We start from the raw sequence: 18,055 nt of genomic DNA on the forward strand, positions 1-18,055 counted from the left end.
CAAACCTTTGTCCACACAGTGTTAGCATATGCAAAAATGGCAACATTTTATAGTAGTACTGAAAAACGTATGCACTACACCATACAATTTGCGTTTGCTTGCCAAATAATTATTCACCCTGGCATATAATTTCTTCATCCTCTTCCACATAATTCCAATGGCTGAGCTCTCTCTATAATTTTAATATATATATGACACTAAACCCCTGATAAAGTCTCAAATACACATTTCTGTTACAATGTTTAAATCTTTGCAAGGTCAATAATTTGTCAGACTAGTAAAAGTGTTGATACCAGTGAACTACACCATTAAAATGCTACAGTGTCTGACTCCCCCAGCAGCCATATTTGCTTTCACGTCACAGCAGGTGTGCATTTCCTCCTAGGAGGTTAAAGATTATTATCTTTATGAGCATATTACCTGTTTAAGGCGAGTTTCTCAACTTCATTGAGGTAGGAGTGGTTGGTGTTTCTGGAATTCAAGTGTGTCAAAGATTCACAAGGAAGAGAAGGAGGTTTGAGGCAGTAAAAAAATTCCCCGTCTCTTTGGTCGCCGTAGCTGCAGAGTTCGTCTTCCGTGTCGAGTTGAAACCCGCATTTTCTGTCCACCTCCTCGGTGGCGCTGGTAAATTTCCCTGTGAAAAGGACGTTTTCGTAGCCTTTGTTTCTTGCTCGCCACAAAGCAGAAACCACTTCGCTCGGGTGCATGAGCAGCACAGAAACCCTAACAGTGCCCTCCCAAAACAAAGTGAAACTTGCGAGGTACGTTCCGTTCTTAAAGTCAGTGATGGACCCCGAAGCACTTGCGTTGAGGTCAGGTGAATATATTCGTGGCCTTAAGTAGTCCCCACCGTATGTCTTCCTCTTTCCCGTGTAGTCGTACATGTCAAGTCGAACTTGCAGCGGGTCCCCAACGCAGTACTTTTGTTTAGGGTGTACTAACGTGGCCTTGCTTTTCGCACCAGAAGTGGTGGTTTCAATTCTGGTGAAAGCCACCTTCGGTGTAACTGTGTCCACGTCGTTGAGAATTTCGTTGATTTCAACGTCTTTCTCCGAAGAACCGGGATCTGTGTTGATGGCTTCATAACTTGGCTGTATTAAAGACAGGTAGGCGTGGGATTTCGGTGGGGAGATTTGAAGCAGTGTCTTAAAGCTAGGAATCTGAAGTAGAAAGAAACATGTACATTAAGATAGTTTATGCTTTAGTTCAACAGCTTTAACTTAAATCACACAGCAGTCTCATCATGCTGCACATCACGAATGTGGGGCCTACCGCAAGCTGCAATTTATGTGCCAAACAGAAGGACCACTGTTCTGACCCAGGGGGGCGCAAAGGCGACTGGGTAGCTGTGTGCAAGTGGCCCAAGGCACTAGACCGTGTTTGGATAGACACAGAGAGGATGGGAGGGGATAGGGTAGGGCTCGAATCGGGGTACCACCCGGGTGGACGATGTCCCCCCACATATTTTACCGGGGGGACACCGTCCCCCCTGCCAAACAGCTGGACTTCACTCTTTGGCCTCTCTGGGACAGGGACTCGGCACCTTTCGTGACGTCACTTCCTGTCGTGACGTCACTTCCGGTGACAGCGTCCCCCCACTTCTTTTTTAATGACTTGTGCCCTGGGATAGGGAGAGACATGATTACAAATTCAGAAGGTTTACAACATTGGAGCACACAGGGAGCAGTTCCAGTCAGGAAGACAGGGATATTTGAGGCAACATATTTCTGGTTAGTGTGTGGGTCTCTGAAGAAATTCTCAATAGAGTCATATTAATTGAAGGTGATGGATAGTGGTCAGCTGGTTTGGGAGGAAATTTGCACACTGTGTGAAGCAAGGAGGGAGGGAGGATTTGTTTAAGCCAGGTATTCTTGCCTTCGAATGGGGGGGTATAGCAAGGACAGAAAGAAAAGCTTCGGGTGGTGTGGCGGCTGCGGTCCCAGCTTGCTCGCCTCCAAGGGGTCGCATTAGGTTTTAGAAAGGCCCAGAGACAAAAGTCTGAGTGTCAGTACAGACAGGAAGTTAAAATAATTAAAAATGTGAAATTATGGCAACTCATATCTAAAACAAAATCATAAAACCATTTATTTCCAAATCTAGTATTTAGTGCTGTTTAATTTTCTTTTGCATTATTTTCATAAACTTTTTAAAAAACATTTATCAACCTCATCAGTAAGCATACATCCATATTTTCACAAAAAACAAACAAAATTCAGGTCACTCTTGGTGTTTCACATATATATTTTTTACATTAAAATTCACATCTATGATGTTGGATACTCTTGTCCTCTATGCTGGTTTATATTCCAACCAAAGACATGTAATGAATGGGGACCACATTTTTTTCCTTTAGACCTTCTGAGTTAGTTCCCCATCTCAGGTGATTGATGCATCTTTCCCATATGTGGATTTTACTTCTCCCAGAAAGGTAATGGTTGATGCATTTCGGCTTTCAAAAAATGTAAGGCCTCCTCAGGACCCGATATAAAGGGATGACCAATCAATTCTTTCGCTCTTGATATTATTCTAATATGCTGTGTCGTCGGACAAAGTCACTGATATCAGTGTCAATCGGGTACATCAAAACTGGTCCTGTAATTGTACTACTCCGACAAGCCACTGCATACAATGTTGTCAGCTGTGTTATTGGGAACAATAAAACCTGGGGTAAAAACCCGCCAGGGCGCCTTCCTCAAAGCCAACGCTCTTGTCGTCTGGCTTGGGTCGAGAGCGTGACAACTCACTTGGTAAAGAAGTGGAACCGAGGGCGAGCAGGAGTGTTGGTTTAGAGGGAAAGAGGGCAGGAACAAGCTTTAAATGAAAAAGTGTAGGCAGAACAGGGGAGGTGCTTGTGATGAAAGGAAGTGGGAAGAGAAAGTGCAAGGCCTCAAGTAAAACTGGGTTTGTACACACGGTGAACTCATATGAAGAACAGGAGTCACAGGTCATAAAAAGAGAGGTGGAGTTGAGGAGTGCGACAAGGGAACCACTGTGTATGATGGGTGTTGTAGTCCTGCTGGCTCACAAAGAGCTACAAGAGGAAATGGAAGCAAAATCAGACAAAGGAAACAAAACAGTGGGCAATACAAGAATATTAAAAGGCGATTTAAATGTAAAAAGGTCGAGAGTAGCTAATGGTGAGGTGAAAGAGCATATGGTGGCATTTGAAGCACCTTTTGAAGCCAATAGTGAACCTCAGCAAAACATTAGAATGAGTGAAAATCTGCCAATTAATAAAGTATTTTCAGTTTAAGATGAATATTTTGGGAGCAGGCCACTGGATATGGGTTGAAGAATAAGAGATAGGCTTAGTTTAGATAGAAGAGTTGGAGCGGCTTGGGGGACTAATTCTAAAGGAACTCTTTCAGGTCAAAGTGATGGGAGAGGTGTGGAGAAGTCCAGGTCAGCACCAGAGGCCCGCAAAGGGATGCAGATACCAACAGAGCAGACAGCGGCTCTAAAACTTTGGACTGAAGAAAAGGAAAGGTTATTAGCAGCTTTTCCTTCTACAAGGGACATTATAAAATCTTTGACAACACAGCAAGGGAAATTGTATAATGCTGGAGTTGGTGATGCAGAGTGTCCTAGAATGAGTGGTGGGAGAGTGTTTGATGAGGAAGATGTGTTAGAGTAGGGACTATGTGGATGACAGTGATGAATTTGGAAGAAGGTGAATTCAGAGATGAAGATGGCGATTGGAATACAGATAATGTGGGGGATGGCGGAAAATAATTAACAACAAAGAGGAGTATTGTTGGTGTATTGCAGGAGTCTGAAGTGGACCAAGCACACATTGAGGGCATACAGAGACAAAGAAAAGAGGAGTGTTGGTATTGGGTGAAGATGAAAACACTTCTGAAGAAATTTAAAAAAGGTAGGGATAACTGTTGGTCAGTGTGGGGGTTGCAAAATAATATTGCTGCAATTCAGAAAAGGTTCATTGGGATAGGAGATTACATTTTAATTGATGGTTTTACTGAAGGGACAACAATAAAACAAGATGATATGAATAGGCTTCCAAAAAGAAATTCATAAAAACAATGAACAGGTAATGTGTAATAAGGAAATACAGATCGAAGATACAAAAGGTAAAGAGAAAGAGGAAGAGAAAGGTGAAGGAGAGGATACGGGAAGTAACCAACACAACAAATGGCTGCCTTACATGGGAATTGCCATGCCATCAGGGTCACATATATCAGACAAAACAAAACACAAAATATGAAAATAAATGTGTAGATGTATTTCAGTTAGTTCACAGAGATATTCAGGCAAAAGAAGGGTCATAGGAAGAGGAATAGGAGCAGGCCAGAAAACCAAGAGTGCCTCACAATATAGAAAATTGTTCGTCTGCATTTTAAATATATGCTAATATATACTGTGAAAAATACACAGACAGGCTATTGCAATTTTAAAATATATGGACATTATAAGAAGAGCACATACGTACTGTGAAGGATATGATTGGTTAGGATATGATGAGGAGTTTAGGGCAAGGGTGAGTTTAAATAATGACAAACCATTGGGGGATGTAGATTCAGAACTGTTGTTGCAATGGATATCGTCTACACATCCTTCTGCAACAAGGCATACAGCCTGCGGACTACCAGTTACTTATCGGTCTTTTAAATATTGTTCCATCCAGCAAGGGACAGGGTAGTGTGGAAAAGGACACACAATGGCAACGGTAGCATGTTATAGTTTCAATAAAGGTAATTCTGTTGTTTCAAACATTAATATTCAAAATGTGGGGGGAGAAATCCTCTTACACAATGATTTGCAGCAGGTTCATATAGAGAACAAAGGAGGCCATCGAAAGGGAGAGGACAACAGTTCCAGTCTATGCCAAAAGGCTCCTACACCAGTTAACATTGAGGTGTTGGGACAAAGGTTATACGCATATCCAGATTCGGAAGCAGCATTGAAGTTATACTGGGGTTTCAAAGAAGGTTTCCATTTAGTTTCTGTAGTCCCCAGATCACAAAGGTGGGCAGATAATTTAAAATCTCCTAACTCAATGCAAGACACAGTACAATGTAAACTGTAGAAGGAATTACAAGCCAGTAGAATTTCAGGTCCATTTCTGTATTGGCCATTAAAAGACTTTCAGCCAGATTCATGAAGCTAAATTGCGATCGCAATAGCTGCGAATTAGCTATTGCGATCGCAATTCACAAAAAAGCAATTCATCAAGTTAAATTTAGCGTTTCATTAAAATCGCAAAATAAATTTGGGAATTCGCAAAAAGAATTCGCAGAATCATGGAGGAACCCCATACCGAATCGCAATTAGCGATAAAACATGGAATCTGCAAAAAAAATTAGCGAATACGCAAATTAATCGCAAATGATATTCATCAAAAATCGCAATTAGCGAAAGTGGAAAATCGCTTTTTGCGAGGTGCAATTTAAGAAGAACCAAAAGCAGGTGGTAACCATTAAGGAAAAAATAAAAATTCTAAAAAAAGCCCTAACGAGACACAGGTGCTGACCTGAACAAACACACTTAAGGAAACAAAGTAGTAGCATGAGAACTCTCACAATGCCTGGACTTTACATGGTGGTTAGGCGGTGCAGGCTCCAGGCTGCAGCACGTAACAGGCGCAGGATCCAGGACAGAATATTCCGCTTGCGGGTCACACTGCTGGGCCAAACAAGGGAGCAAATTTACTCGAAGTACCGCCTGAATGGGCCAATGATCCTGAAGCTGATCCGGGGCCTGGACCCCCTGATGCAGCACCCAACAAGGATGACCAATGCCGTGCCCACACATGTACAGGTCTTATGCTGCCTGCACCTACTGGCCTCCGGAAGCTTCCAGGGGATAGTCGCTGTTGCAGGGGGGATATCCCAGAGCACCATGTCCCGCTGCCTAAAGAGTTTTCTGGATGCAATGCTGAGACGCCTTCACCACTACATCTCATTCCCCACCACCCAACAGGACTTGAATGAGACCACGGTACAATTCTACAACGTTGCCCAATTTCCACAAGTCATCGGATGCATTGACTGTACGCACATCCACATCTGCCCACCAGCACAAACGGAGTACATGTACCGTAACAGGAAAAACTACCACTCCCTCAATATCCAGATGGTGTGCAACGCAAAGACTTACATCACCGACATAGTGGCACAATACCCGGTGAGCACACATGACTCCTTCATTTTCAGGCACAGCGGCATTCACACACGACTGGCCAGGGGAGAATTTGGCGAAGGACACCTACTAGGTAAGTACACATGCCCCCATATAATACACTGTGATCATGTAGCTGCGCAGAGCATGGACTCACCCTCTGCTCCTTTCATTCAGGTGACAGCGCCTACGGTCTCCGTGAGTACCTACTCACCCCTTACCTCAACCCTGCAACACCACAGCAATGGCGTTATAATGCAGCACACATCCGCACTAGGAATTGCATTGAGAGGACATTTGGGCTTTTGAAGAGCCGCTTCCGCATACTGCATAAGACTGGTGGGGCCCTCAAATACGAGCCTGAGGTCTGCTGCCGCATTGTTGCCGTGTGTGCAATACTGCACAACATTGCTACCAAGCGCAGGATACCTGTTGAGATATCTGGCAGTGAATCTGAAGGGGACAACTGCCCACCTCCACATGCGCGTCATGCACCTGGGGAAAATCCTGCTGAAGGACACAAACAACGCAACCAAATCACTAATAACTTTTTCTAGTCCCCCCACTCCCCTCACCCAACACTTCACTCATACATGACAATTGAAATAATGACATGAGTCTGATGTACTGTTACAGATTAAATATTATTGTTGTTTTCACAATAATATTGCAGATTTTCAAAAAGATACATTGGAGGTGTATTGCTTCATACATCTAATGTTTTGTAAGGGGGAATGCTTTTAGCATCAGCATGTCCCTGCATGATGAGTATAATGTCAATGGCGCCTCCGGCCCAAGGCTCCAATTCTCCTCTCCACATCTTCATCCTGATTTGCCCGTGATGACGCAGTGGGCCTGCTGCTGCGGCGGAGAACTCTGACTGGTGGCAAAGACAGGCTGCTGTGGCTAGATGTTCCCTCACTAGCGTCCTCCCCTCCTGCCTGGCCGTGGACACTTGCCTGCAGAGCCTGAACTGCAGTGGTTGCCTGCTCGAGTGCCCGTGCCACGTCCTGGCAGCATTGGACCATCTGAATTTGCATGGCCAATGATCTACGGGACATCTGGGCAGTTGCGTTGCCAATTATGTAATTGGAGCGCGTGTACGCCGAGAGGCGTGTTAGGAGCTGGCGGTGGCGGCGGTGGTTGAGGTCCCTCTGGGTGAGCATGGCCTCTGTGTTTGCCTCAACTGCTGTGGTCATGCGCTCCATCCGGTCGGACAGCTGGCCAACATTCCTGGCTGTATTGTGCAGCTGCAGATGTATTGCTGTAAGGTGTCGTGCTTGTTGTTGGTGGACGCGGAGCATGCGTCGCTCTATCGTAAGACCCGGCACAGGCACAGTCACCCCCCTCCTGCTGGCGTGTGGTGTACTTTTGCGCCGCTCCCTGACCTGTGAGCTGGACTGGGTGGGCGCCCAGCGCCAGGACCCCTGGTCCCCGACGATGCCAGCCCACACGACGGGCCTACGACGCCGCAACCCTTATCTCACTCAAACCCGACCGCACAAGAGCCTGCCATCGAGCCACTCCGAGACGCACCCACGGACCCTTCACCTGCCAAGCGTGCAAGTTCACCTGCATCCGGACCTGCACCACAGCCTCCAAGCCGAGCACCAACAACCTCAAGTGCATCCTGCTCAACACCCGCTCCATCCACAGACACGCCATCGAACTTTGGAACCTACTCGACACTACCTCACCTGACGTCGCCTTCCTCACAGAAACCTGGATGAATGACTCCTCCGCACCCGACATCGCCATCGCCATCCCAGACGGATACAAGATCACCCGGAGAGACCGCGCCAACCAGACTGGAGGAGGCATCGCCATCGTACACAAGAACACCATCCGCGTCACGACCGACTCCAACGACACCTTCACCGCAGCCGAGCACCTCCACTTCCAGATACACACCGACCCAAAGACGACCCTCAGAGGCACCCTCGTCTACAGACCCCCGGGAACCACGTACACAATTCAGCGAAGACATCACAGACTTCATCAGCCCGCACTCCCTCCGCTCCGCTGACTACATCCTCCTAGGGGACCTCAACTTCCACCTGGAGAACAACAAGGACCACAACACCTCCGCCCTGCTGGACAACCTCGCCAACCTCGGACTCAAGCAACTGGTCAACACCCCCACCCACTACGCCGGCCACACGCTTGATCAATCAATCAATCAATCAATCAATCATAACACTTGTATAGCGCACTACTCACCCGGAAGGGTCTCAAGGCGCTTGGGGGAAGGGGTCCGCTACTGCTCGAACAGCCAGGTCTTGAGTTGTCTCCTGAAGGCGAGGTGGTCCTGGGTCAGCCGAAGGTGGATGGGGAGGGAGTTCCATGTCTTGGCCGCCAGGTAGGAGAAGGATCTGCCTCCGGCGGTGGCTCTTCGGATGCGTGGTACGGCGGCGAGGGCGAGGCTAGTAGATCGTAGCTGGCGGGTGGGCGTGTAGAAGGTCAGGCGGTCGTTGAGGTACTTGGGGCCAAGGTCGTGGAGAGACTTGTGTGCGTGGGTGAGGAGCCTGAACGTGATCCTCTTGTTGACTGGGAGCCAGTGCAGGTCCTTCAGGTGGCCGGAGATGTGGCTGCGTCGGGGGATGTCCAGGATGAGTCAGGCGGAGGCGTTCTGGAAGCGTTGGAGTCTATTCTGTAGCTTGGCTGTGGTTCCGGCGTAGAGGGTGTTTCCATAGTCCAGTCGGCTGGTGACGAGGGCCTAGGTGACCGTCTTCCTGGTTTCGGTCGGGATCCATCGGAAGATCTTGCGAAGCATGCAAAGGGTGTGAAAGCACGATGAAGAGACGGCGTTGACTTGTCTGGTCATCGAGAGGGAGGAATCCAGGATGAAGCCCAGGTTGCGTGCGTGGTCTGTTGGCTTGGGAGCGGTGCCCAGGGCTGGGGCCACCAGAAGTCATCCCAGGCGGAGGGCGATGGTCCCAGGATGAGGACTTCAGTCTTATCTGAGTTCAGTTTCAGGCGGCTGTTCTTCATCCATTCGGCGACGTCTTTCATCCCTTCGTGTAGGTTGGTTCTGGCGGTGTCGGGGTCTCTAGTGAGGGAGAGGATCAGCTGGGTGTCGTCGGCGTAGGAGATGATGTTGAGGTTGTGTTGGCGTGCGATGGCAGCGAGAGGTCTCATGTAGACATTGAAGAGGGTGGGGCTGAGTGATGATCCTTGCGGGAAGCCGCAGATGACTTCGGTGGCCTTGGATCGAAACGGGGGGAGGTGGACTCTCTGTGTTCTTCCGGTGAGGAACGAGATAATCCACTCCAGTGCCTTCTCTTGGATGCCGATGTTGCTGAGGCGTTGGACTAGGGTGCGGTGGCAGACAGTGTCGAACGCTGCAGAGAGGTCCAGGAGGATGAGTGCCGCTGTTTCCCCGTTGTCGAGCAGGGCTCGGATGTCGTCGGTGGCTGCAATGAGGGCAGTCTCGGTGCTGTGGTTGGCTCTGAAACCGGACTGCGAGGGGTCGAGGGATCCGTTTGTCTCGAGGAAGGCTGCAAGCTGTCTGTTGACGATCTTCTCAATAACTTTGGCAGGAAAAGGGAGGAGCGAGATGGGGCGGAAGTTTTTGAGGTCGGTGGGGTCCGCTGTTGGTTTCTTCAGTAGGGCTCTGAGCTCGGCATGCTTCCAGCTCTCCGGGAAGGTGGCGGTGTTGAAGGAGGTGTTGATGACGTCCCGGAGTTGGGGTGCGATGGTGGAGTCGGCCTTGTTGAAGACGTGGTGGGGGCAGGGGTCGGTTGGAGATCCGGAGTGGGTGCTGTTTATCATGCGGGCTGTGTCTTCGGTGGTCACCGTGGTCCAGGTGCGGAGGGTGGCGGTGGGGTGCGTTGGTTCGACGGTTGGGAGCGTGGGTGGAGCGCCGAAACTGTTGTGGATGTCGGCTATCTTGCGGTGGAAGAACGAGGCGAGTTAGTCGCAGAGATCTTGTGAAGGAGTGATGTTGTTGTTGCCGGTGCTGGGGTTGGAGAACTCCTTGACGATGCTGAAGAGTTCCTTGCTGTCGTGGGCGTTGTTGTCCAGTCGCTCCTTCAGTGATTTTTTTCTTGATGGTGCGGATGAGCTGGTGGTGCTTGCGGGTGGCGTGTTTGAGGGCGGTCATGTTGTCGGTGGTCTGGTCGAGGAGCCAGGCTTTCTCGAGGGAGCGGCAGGTCTTCTTGGAGTCCTTGAGTTCGTCAGTGAACCAGGGGGCATACTTGCTTCTGGGTCTGCTGGGAGGGTTCTTCAGTGGTGCGAGGTCATCGGCGCAGGCGGTCAGCCACTGCGTGAAGTTGCGGGCTGCTTCGTTGGGGTCCGTTGTGCTGGCAGGTGGGTTCTGGCTGAGGGAGGTGGTGAGCTGGTCGGCGGTGATCTTGCTCCAGTTCCTGTGAGGAACCTGTTGCGGGTGGTGGTGGGTTGTGGTTTTTCTGAAGCTGAAGTGGACGCAGCTGTGGTCGGTCCAGTGGAGTCAGGTGGAGTGGCTGAAGGTGATGTGCTTGCTGGATGAGAAGACGGGATCAAGCGTGTGGCCGGCGTAGTGGGTGGGGGTGTTGACCAGTTGCTTGAGTCCGAGGTTGGCGAGGTGTCCAGCAGGGCGGCGGTGTTGCGGTCCTTGTTGTTCTCCAGGTGGAAGTTGAGGTCCCCTAGGAGGATGTAGTCGGCGGAGGTGAGGGCGTGTGGGCTGATGAAGTCCGTGATGTCTTCGCTGAATTGTGTGCGTGGTCCCACGGGTCTGTAGATGAGGGTGCCTCTGAGGGACGTCTTTGGGTTGGTGTGAATCTGGAAGTGGAGGTGCTCGGCTGCCGCAAAGGTGTCGTTGGAGTCGGTCGTGATGCGGATGGTGTTCTTGTGGACGATAGCGATGCCTCCTCCGGTCTGGTTGACGCGGTCCCTCCTGATGATCTTGTACCCGTCCGGGATGGCGATGGCGATGTCGGGGGCTGAGGAGACGTTCATCCAGGTTTCCGTGAGGAAGGCGATGTCTGGTGATGTTGTGTCGAGGAGGTTCCAGAGTTCCACGGCGTGTCTGTGGACGGAGCGGGTGTTGAGCAGGATGCACTTGAGGTTGCTGCTGGTGCTTGGCTTGGCGGGCGCGGTGCAGGTTCGGAGGCAGGTGAACTTGCAGGTTCTGCAGGTGAAGGGTCCGTGAATGTGTTTCGGGGCGGCCCGGCAGCAGATGGGGTTCCGGCCGGCATTGAGTGTGTTGAGGGCAGCGGCGTCGTAGGTATGTCGGGTCATCTTGCGTCGGTGGGGGCCAGGGGTCCTTGCACTGGGCACGGTTCAGGCGCGGGCGGGCGCAGACGGGCTTACCTTTGGCACACCTTCGGCGCACATGCGGTGCTCCCGCTGCGCGCGTCCGCTGCGCGCTCGCTCAGGGGGCATCATAAGTAGGGAGCCGGGAGGAAGGGTCAGCGGGGCGGCGAATGGGCAGGAGGGGGGCGGGGCCGCAGGGGTCAGCGGCGGAAAAAAGAAATCGTCCGGAATCGGCGGGAAAAGCGGAGGTGGGTGGCACAGCGGAGGCTGGGTCTCCCACGAGGAGCTGCGGCAATCAGGCGCAATCCAGGAAGCAGGTCGGGAGGCAGGAGGCAGGAGGCAGTGTAGCGTGGGGCGACCTCGCCTAAGGGGAGGCTCAGCGGTCGCTCCCGTGATCCCGTCTTCTCATCCAGCAAGCACATCACCTTCAGCCACTCCACCGGACTCCACTGGACCGACCACAGTTGCGTCCACTTCAGCTTCAGAAGAACCACGACCCACCACCACCCGCAACAGGCTCCTCGCAGAATCTGGTGCAAGATCACCGCCGAGCAGCTCACCAACTCCCTCAGCCAGAACCCACCCGCCAGCACAACGGACCCCACCGAAGCAGCACGCAACTTCACGAAGTGGCTGACCGACTGCGCCGACGACCTCGCGCCACTGAAGAACCCTCCCAGCAGACCCAGAAGCAAGAAAGCCTCCTGGTTCACCGACGAACTCAAGTACTCCAAGAAATACTGCCGCACCCTTGAGAAAGCCTGGCTCCTCGACCGGACCACAGACAACATGACCGCCCTCAAACGCGCCACCCGCAAGCACCACCAGCTCATCCGCACCACCAAGAAGAAATCTCTGAAGGAACGACTGGACAACAACGCCCACGACAGCAAGGAACTCTTCAGCATCGTCAAGGAGTTCTCCAACCCCAGCACCAGCAACAACGACATCACCCCTTCACAAGATCTCTGCGACTCTCTCGCCTCCTTCTTCCACCGCAAGATTGCCGACATCCACAACAGCTTCAGCGCACCATCCACGCACCCAACCGTCGAACCAACGCCCCCCACCGCCACCCTCCGCACCTGGACCACGGTGACCACCGAAGACACAGCCCGCACGATGAACACCATCCACTCCGGATCTCCAACCGACCCCTGCCCCCACCACGTCTTTAACAAGGCCGACTCCATCATCGCACCCCAACTCCGGGACGTCATAAACACCTCCTTCAACACCGCCACCTTTCCAGAGAGCTGGAAGCATGCCGAGCTCAACGCCCAACTGAAGAAACCAACAGCTGACCCCACCGACCTCAAGAACTTCCGCCCCATCTCGCTCCTCCCTTTTCCCGCCAAAGTCATCGAGAAGACTGTCAAAAGACAGCTTGCAGCCTTCCTCGAGACGAACAGATCCCTCGGCCCCTCGCAGTCCGGCTTCCGAGCCAAACACAGCACCGAGACCGCCCTCATCGCAGCCACCGACGACATCAGAACCCTGCTCGACAACGGAGAAACAGCGGCCCTCATCCTCCTGGACCTCTCTGCAGCGTTGGACACTGTCTGCCACCGCACCATAGTTCAACGCCTCAGCAACATCGGCATCCAAGAGAAGGCACTAGAGTGGATCACCTCGTTCCTATCCGGAAGAACACAGAGAGTCCGCCTCCCCCCGTTTCGATCTGAGGCAACCGAAGTCATCTGCGGCGTACCGCAAGGATCATCACTCAGCCCCACCCTCTTCAACGTCTGCATGAGACCTCTCGCAGCCATCGCACGCCAGCACAACCTCAACATCATCTCCTACGCCGACGACACCCAACTGATCCTCTCCCTCACCAGAGACCCCGCCACCGCCAGAAGGAGCCTACACGAAGGGATGAAAGACGTCACCGAGTGGATGAAGAACAGCCGCCTGAAACTGAACTCAGACAAGACGGAAGTCCTCGTCCTGGGACCATCGCCCTCCGCCTGGGACGACTCCTGGTGGCCACCCGCCCTGGGCGCCACTCCCAAGCCAACAGACCACGCACGCAACCTGGGCTTCATCCTGGACTCCTCCCTCTCAATGACCAGACAAGTCAACGCGGTCTCCTCATCAGGCTTCAACACCCTACGCATGCTCCGCAAGATCTTCCGATGGATCCCGACTGAAACCAGGAAGACGGTCACCCAAGCACTCGTCACCAGCCGAATGGACTGCGGAAACACCCTCTACGCCAGAACCACAGCCAAGCTACAGAAAAGACTCCAACGCATCCAGAACGCCTCCTCCCCCGACACAGCCACATCTCCGGCCACCTGAAGGACCTGCACTGGCTCCCCATCAGCAAGAGGATCACGTTCAGGCTTCTCACCCACGCACACAAGTCTCTCCACGACCTGGGCCCCAAGTACCTCAACGACCGCCTGACCTTCTACACGCCCAGCCGCCAGCTACGTTCCACAAGCCTCGCCCTCGCCGCCGTACCACGCATCCGAAGAGCTACCGCCGGAGGTAGATCCTTCTCCTACCTGGCGGCCAAGACTTGGAACTCCCTCCCTATCCATCTTCGGCTGACCCAGGACCATCTCGCCTTCAGGAGACAACTCAAGACCTGGTTGTTCGAGCAATAGCGGACCCCTTCCCTCAAGCGCCTCGAGACCCTGCCGGGTGAGTAGCACGCAATACAAATGCTATGATTGATTGATTGATTGATTGATTGGGTTGTGTTGGTGGCCTGGCGGCTGCTGGTGTTGCCGTTGCCACTGGCATGGGTCGCCCAGTTGGCGGTTGTGGTGCGCCTGTTGACGCTGGTGTTGCAGGTGGTGGTAAGGCTGCTGGCACTGCAGGTGGTGGTAAGGCTGCTGGCGCTGCAGGTGGTGGTAAGGCTGCTGGCGCTGCAGGTGGTTGTATGGCTGCTGGCGCAGGTGCTTGCACTGATGGACCAGGTTGTGTGGATGGCTGTGCGTCACCCTCAGAATCCATGGAATACTCCACAATTTGCAGCCCCTCACTGTCGCTGCTGGTGTCTTCAGCGCCACCTGTGATATAAAGTGGACGTTGATTAATGAAATGTTTCTTGCACATGTAAGGTTGCTACATGCATGCTGGCTAGCATTCCCTGCCTGGCTGTTGGATTTACTCTATTAGGACATATCTGGCTGCATGGGGCTGAATGTAAATTGTGGTCAACTACATGTCCCACAATGCAATAGGGATTTTCTGGTGTGCATGGCCTGCATGACTGGGGTTTGTAATGGGTAGCTCTAGGGTTATGGCCATTGTTCGGGGATAGGGTCGCAGTCGCATGGCACTTACCTTGGCTTTCTTGGGTGGGTCGGGATGAGTCCAGCCGGGTTACCCCCATGCATGCCTCAGGTTGCAAAGTGTCCTCAACGAGGTCCTCCAATGGGGTGTTGGGAGGGACTGTTGGGTCTCCCCCTCCTGTTGCCACACGCTCACCCAGCCTCTCGGCGATCTTCTCCTTGGCACGACCTCGGAGGTCGTACCACCTCTTCTTGAGGTCGTCAATTGATCGCTGGGTGACTCCAACAGCATTGACTTTGGTGCGGATGTGCAACCAAATTCGCCGTTTGTCGGCCTCTGGCACCCTCTGGGAGTCCTTCCCAAACAGTCTGTCGTGATCTTTACTGACTCCCTCAATAAGATGTTCTAGCTCCTGTTCAGAGAATTTAAGTTTTCTTTTTCTCCCTGTGGAACTGCTCCCTGCTGCTTCCTGTGACATTGCTGCAGTGGGGTGTATCCTGTATCAAAGCTGGAGGTGTTGTAGAGTGGAGCTCTGGGCACTGCTGCTTCCAAATCAGCCTCAGTATTCAGAATGAGGGAGGGAACTGTCTGCTTCCTGGTTGTGATGTCATCACTGTGCTCGAAATGCGACTTCCCGTTTTTGCGATCTCGCTATTAGCGAGATCGCTATTTGCGATTTTGCTAATGGCGAGATCGCAATTTCAACACGGAAAATGTCTGATTTTGCGATTTTTCTGCGATTTAATGATAATCGCAATCGGCTTTTGCGGCCGATTGCGATTCGCTATATTTTCTCACATATTTTCATGAATCCCATTCTGCGAATTCTAAATTGCGATTCGGTATTTCTCGCAATTTAGAATTCGCAGATTATGGCCTTCATGAATCTGGGGGTTAATGTTTTTGCCTGTAAGTGCTATTCCCATAAACTTAGAAATTAAATATCACTTAATTCATCATGGCCTGAAGGGCAGTCAGTCAATGATTACATTGCAGGACAAGATACAAATGTAAAGTTTGCATCCATGGATGATGCAATAAAATTGGTCAGGTGTGGGGAAGCTGGGGCTGAGCTAGCAAAAAGTGACATACAGTCTGCTTTCAGATTGTTACCTGTTCACCCAAATGATTTTGCTTTTTTATGCCGATAAAGTGTTACAAATGGGTTGTGCAATACCTTGTGCACTTTTTGAATCATTTAGTACTTTTTCTACAATGGATTTTCATGAAGCAGAGCGGATATAACATGTTATGTCACTATTTGGATGATTTTTTATTTGTAGATAGAAAACAAACATGACAGTGTAAAAGGGCATTGCATTTTTTTAGCAAGGGCTTTGGAGCTAGGTGTACCATTGGCCCCAGAAAAGGATGAAGGTCTGAGCACTAAGATAAATTGTTTCGGGCACTCAGCTAGATCCTGAAAACATTATTGCAAGATTACCAAAGAATATGTTGCAAGAAAGAAAAACTTTCTAGAAATGGTAATTGGAGTAAGAAAGCTGGAACTGAGGAATGTACAAAATATACTAGACCATTTAAATTTTGCATGTAGAAGGTAAGAGCTGGCAGGACGTTTTGTATTAAGCTAGGCCTTGCAATGTCCGGAGGCTTTCTACCTCATCACAGAATCACAATTACAGCAGCGCTGCACGCAGACTTTAGACTTATGTATTTGGACGCATTTTCTGGAGCATTTTACTGGTGTTTCATTATATTCCTTGGAAGAAGTCACTATTTGCCAGGCTTAATTATTTTCAGATGCAGCAGATGCAAGTGGTTTTAGCATTTTTGGGGACGCCAGGTGGCACACCTTCAGCCCCTCTGCTCAAAACCCTTCATTGGCTCCCCATAAAGAAAAGAATAATATTCAAACTCCTCTGCCCAACGCATAAAGCTCTGTCAGACAAAGGACCCAAGTATCTACAGGACAAACTGGTCCCCTACATTCCCGGAAGAAACATTATATTAAGGAGTCAACTTCTTCTTTGTCCCCGGTATATTTATACATCTACGTATGGTGGAGGGGCCTTTTCGTACCTTGCTCCATAACACTTGAACAAGCTTCCCGTCTTCATTAGGGCATGCACTGAGTTATCAGGCTTCAGAAAACATCTTAAAACTTGGCTATTCTAATGGTTGCTTCTTGACTTATCTGCTTCTTCAGCGCCAGGATGCCCCTCCGGGGACAAGTCATTGCGATATACCAAGTATCCAATAACATACCAGGTGGTGTGCGTCGTAGTGTCTTACTAGTTAGGAATGGTAGAACCCTTTTGGCTCCTGGTGAACTCCATAGAGCTATGACATAATGGAGAGAGTTTATTGCAGTGAAAGTTGCTTTGGAATATTGAGTTCGTAGTTACACATAGAAGAATAAAGACATGTGATACCAAGCTCCGTGTGGGGCATAGTCCCACGGCTGGGAAGACGCTACATGCGGAAAGCTGGCCTTAACATTGGTTGCAGCAAGGACATAGTATAGCTTTTCTTGAATTTTTTGCTTTAGTGGTGGTTTTGCATGTGTGGGGAGAAGAGCTTAATAACAGGGAAGTCATGTTTAATGAGTATTATATGACAGTCGTTGAGCTTGTTAACAAACAGAAGGTGTGGGATTTGAGAGCTTGTTGCGACTGCTACGTACATTCATGTTAAAGTGTTTACAGCTTAATATTGTTTTTGAAGGCAAGGAAGGTGTGTGGAGCGCAGAATATTACAAGAGACGATTTCTCTCATTTGAAGTGGCACAGATTTTGCAGGTTCGCCTTTAGCACAGACAGCAAGAAGACACAATTACCACAGAACATTTGGGCATTAGGGAATGAGAGTGACGCAATTGATAGATTAGTCAAAAGCAGGGTCAACCAGAAGAAGTTATTGGCAAGCTTTGCAAGAATTTCTGAAGCATGGTAATGCTAGGAATACACAACACAATAAAAAAGAAGAAAAGGAAAGACAAGTGTTGAATTGTGTGATGATGATGGAAAAAAGGTTATCACACACTACTATAGCAGGCAAGTTAGCAGGCATATCATTCTATGGAAAACTATGGTGGAGTTATAACCCAGTTGAAGCAGAATGGGTGAGAAGAGTTTCAAAAGACTTGCGCAAAGAGCAGGGCAGTGGACTACCCCTAAGAGAACAAGTTATAGTAGACTTATTAGAGAAATTATGAGTAGTGTTAAGAAGTTGTTGTTAAAATGACGTTGAAGTTCGAATTTTCAGGCTGTGCATGTTATGGATCTTTTATGGTGCATTTTGAGCATCAGAATTATTGGGTGTAGGAGGAAAGAAAGGTTTGATGGGCAATGATATTTTTTCAAAAGGACAGAGGTTACGGATATGGTTGAAGGCTTCAAAGACAGATCAATGGGGCAGGGGAAATTGAGTATGGTTAAATAGGTGCAGTAAGGTTGAGTTATGCCCAGTGGAGGAATGG

The 18,055-nt window shown here is 50.2% G+C and overlaps 1 protein-coding gene across 1 annotated transcript in view; it reads right to left on the reverse strand.

The window, feature by feature from the left end:
* The window catches only part of LOC144823337 (NXPE family member 4-like), a 158,061-nt gene that overhangs the window by 41,662 nt on the left and 98,344 nt on the right, over positions 1-18,055 (reverse strand). The window contains exon 3 of the mRNA XM_078681786.1: positions 421-1,160. Coding sequence (XP_078537912.1) covers positions 421-1,160 — 740 coding nt within the window. The remainder of the gene's footprint in view (positions 1-420; positions 1,161-18,055) is intronic.

The sequence above is a fragment of the Lissotriton helveticus genome, chromosome 3_1, assembly GCF_964261635.1.
Source record: "Lissotriton helveticus chromosome 3_1, aLisHel1.1, whole genome shotgun sequence".
NCBI lineage: Eukaryota > Metazoa > Chordata > Amphibia > Caudata > Salamandridae > Lissotriton > Lissotriton helveticus.